Source organism: Limulus polyphemus, unplaced genomic scaffold, assembly GCF_000517525.1.
Source record: "Limulus polyphemus unplaced genomic scaffold, Limulus_polyphemus-2.1.2 Scaffold2300, whole genome shotgun sequence".
Taxonomy (NCBI): Eukaryota; Metazoa; Arthropoda; class Merostomata; order Xiphosura; family Limulidae; genus Limulus; species Limulus polyphemus.
In genome coordinates, this window is record NW_013667910.1 from 46,718 (window position 1) to 50,135 (window position 3,418).

The following is a 3,418-nucleotide window of genomic DNA, read 5'->3' on the forward strand; positions in this document are numbered from 1 at the left end:
TGAAATGGCCCTGAAATTGCATGTCTCTCATGAAACAATATGTAAACATCTAAGGAATATGGGAAAACTCCTTAAAAAGGTGTTTTGTTGCATCACAAACTCTTCGATGATCATCGTTTCCAACGTGTGAACATTGCTTCATCTCTTCTGGCACATAATGCGTGTGAACATTTTTTGGACAGAATTGTTACCAGTGATGAAAAATGTATTCTCTATGTGAATATTAAACAGCAAAAACAATGGCTGAGTCCTAGATGAAAACCTCTTCTGATCCCAAAACCTGGACTCCATCCACATCAAAGGAGTAATTCATTTTGAACTCCTCAATCCACAGTGAACTGTCAATGCAGAGATCTATAGTCAGCAACTGGAACATTTAAATCAAGCCCTTTATCAGAAATGGCCTTCACTCGTCAATCGGAAAGGTGTTCTTCTTCTCCATGACAATGCACGTCCACATGTGGCACGTTTGACGCAACACAAGATTATGGAGTTGGGTTGGGAAGCTCTCCCCCACCCACCATATTCTCCAGATATGGCACCATCTTAATGGGAAAACGTATACAAATGTGGAAGGTGTTAAAGAGGATATCAACATGTTTTTTGCTTCAAAGCCAAGTGATTTATTTAATCAGAGCATTAACAACCTGATTGTAAGGTGGAAAAACATCATCAATAATTGTTTTGCTTTGATATATAAGTTGTTCGGGTTTTTCATTTAAAAAATAAAAGCAACATTAATTTCTTGATGACCTAATAGATTCATTCATTTACTCTCACATACATTTTTAATAAGTCTAAGTTCTTATTAAGTCTGAATGTTCTTGAAACACTAGGATCATCTCAGAAGATGAAATACAGAATTTCTTGATGTAACTAATAGTTTTTCTTACTTCTTTCCCTATTTTTGTATTCATATTTTAAAAGCTGTATTAATCTTAATTTTAAACATTTTGACATAATTGCAGGGAAGTAGAGATACTGAAAAACTCCAAGCTTCTTCATTTTTTAAAGAATGTAATCAAATAAGAACATTTGCTGAAGGAATGTTTGAAATAAGCTTGCAAACGGAGGATAAAATTTCATTAAATTTGTGAGGAAGATTTATGAAATAAATTACATTTTTATTAGTTGGAATAATAATAAGTATGCATAATCAGATTGTATAAAATATAGCTAGAAATGGAAAAAGTTAAATATTTTTTTTTATTTATATCCTTAAATCTATCATATTGATGGTTTTGCAGAGTGTTCATTCTATAAAATACTTGGTTTTTTTTATAAGTGTTCAGTTTTTAGCATAACTGAAAGGGATGTTTTGTTGGTTTGGTGGTTGCTAAAAAACTGTTTGAAACAGTTTTCATTTGTTCAGTACTTAGATGTACCGAATATTTTGGTATTCCTTCTAAAGTTCCATTTTCTGGTATAATACATTATGTTCTTCAAATTTATTTTCACAGTATGAATTTAGGTTGAAATTTAAGTTTAATGGACCTCAATCTTTTCAGTATTATTTTGCAATTGTTGTTGAGATTTTAAAATATTTGGTTGTTGTTTTGTAAGTAAGCTGTTGGATTATTGTTCTTTATCTTTTGTGTTGAAGTATTTCTTTGGAAGAATTGTTAAATATTTAAATTTATCAGAAATATTAACTGCATTTAGTTAGTGAAAGAATAAATTTCTCCACAAAAATTGTAGATCAAAATTGAAATGGAAGTTTCTGTACAATTTTATTTTTCTTTTAGTTTGAACTTGGAACAAAAACAACTCTGCCAGTGTCGAATGAAATTGTTGAAATATTTAGACAGATTGTCAACTTATGAGGTGAGATCTTTCGAGTGAAAGACATTGAAACTTAATTTATTCATAAGAGAAATGTGATTGTTTACATATATAGATATTAAAGCATTTTTATATTCATGTTTGATCATGGAGCTGAAGATTTGGAAATAAAAAACTAGTGGATTCCAATTTGTAGTTCTACTGCTAACAGTTGGTGGACAATAAGTATATTTTTTCCTTGTATATATAGACAAAAGTAGATGAAACTTTTACATACCATATTTATTAGAGACAAATATGTAGTACGGAAGCTTGTTAAGCATATGCTTGCAAAGTTCAGTAATGTTGTAATTATCTTAGTTAAAAGTGATGAAATGTTTTTATATACAAAGTGTAGTTCTCTCATTTAAATGCTAGATTTAGATTGGTAGCTAGAGTAGTTGTTGTTTCAAAAGCATAATTGTTAAGTAAGGAAATCAACATACATTTTATCATAATTTTTATTTGTGTAATAATGCTCTGTGTGCATAACTGGCAAGTTGTATGTTCATTACATGAAAAACATATAAAGAATAGACATCGAACTGTATTCCTTGCAGATTATACTGGGAGGACCTCACATTGCCGATGAACATTATGATGCCAAGTTTTTCAAAGTTTTCCGTTCACAGTCAGGATTAGAAGCTGCTGTTCAGTTTGCCCGTGAAAGTGATTGGCGATCTGTTGCAGCCATGTTTACTTACCATGGTAAAGAAACTTTGCAGCATCATTTGCCTGTCTTATCAAATTTTCCAGAGACCACATCACCATTTGATTATCGCTCCTTACTACCTGAGAGTGGGTAAGTGAAGCCTCATAATTTGATTTGTTTAAATGTGTAGGTCAGTATGGATGATGTTTTTGGTGCTCTATAATGAAATGTTTTTAAATTTCTAAATGTGAATGTTTGAAAAATATGATAATGATTTGCTTATTTTATTTCTTGTGACCTTTCCTAAGCAACTTTATAGCGTTTTAAACTAAATTAGAAGAAGAAAAACAGAAGCCACATTCTCTAACCCCTTTGGAAAATATGAAGTTTTTTAAAGCTGTGTGTGAGTATTTTAAACTGAAGTTTTCTGCCAACAATGCATGATACATATATAACTCCATTATTGAGACGTTTAACCTCCTGCCTTTTTTATTTCTTCTTTAAAAGCTGAACTTTTACAAGGTAGATATACTGTAGATTCTGTAGAGACAAGCATCTAGTATGGAAGCTTGTTAAACATGTGCTTGCAAAGTTCAAAGTCCAACAGTTAGTGTGCCAGACTATGGAGCTAAGAGTCTGTCGTTGAGGTCCCGTTACTGCCAATACAAAAAACAAAATTATATTTAAATTGGAGGCATTGAGTACATTATAAGTGTGTCAGTCAAATCCCACTACTTGATCTGAAAAGGGTTGTCAAAGAATTAGTGCTAGCTGGTGTCGACTATGTAACAAAGAAATTGATTGTGAATTTTTTGGGGACTTGTTGTTTTTGTTTGAAAGACTTTGTGAAGTATTAGGTCATCAAGAAATTAATGTCGCTTTTTTTAGATGAAAAAACCTGAACAAGTTAAATATAACAACAAATATTTATTAAATGAAATAGTC

General features: G+C 31.3%; 1 protein-coding gene across 1 annotated transcript in view; it reads left to right on the plus strand.

Annotated features, from left to right (window-relative positions):
* LOC106466556 (neuroblastoma-amplified sequence-like) overlaps positions 1-3,418 on the plus strand; it is a 159,397-nt gene that overhangs the window by 34,720 nt on the left and 121,259 nt on the right. Inside the window, exons 9-10 of the mRNA XM_022394589.1 lie at positions 1,746-1,824; positions 2,382-2,625. Of these exons, the coding sequence (XP_022250297.1) occupies positions 1,746-1,824; positions 2,382-2,625 (323 nt within the window). The remainder of the gene's footprint in view (positions 1-1,745; positions 1,825-2,381; positions 2,626-3,418) is intronic.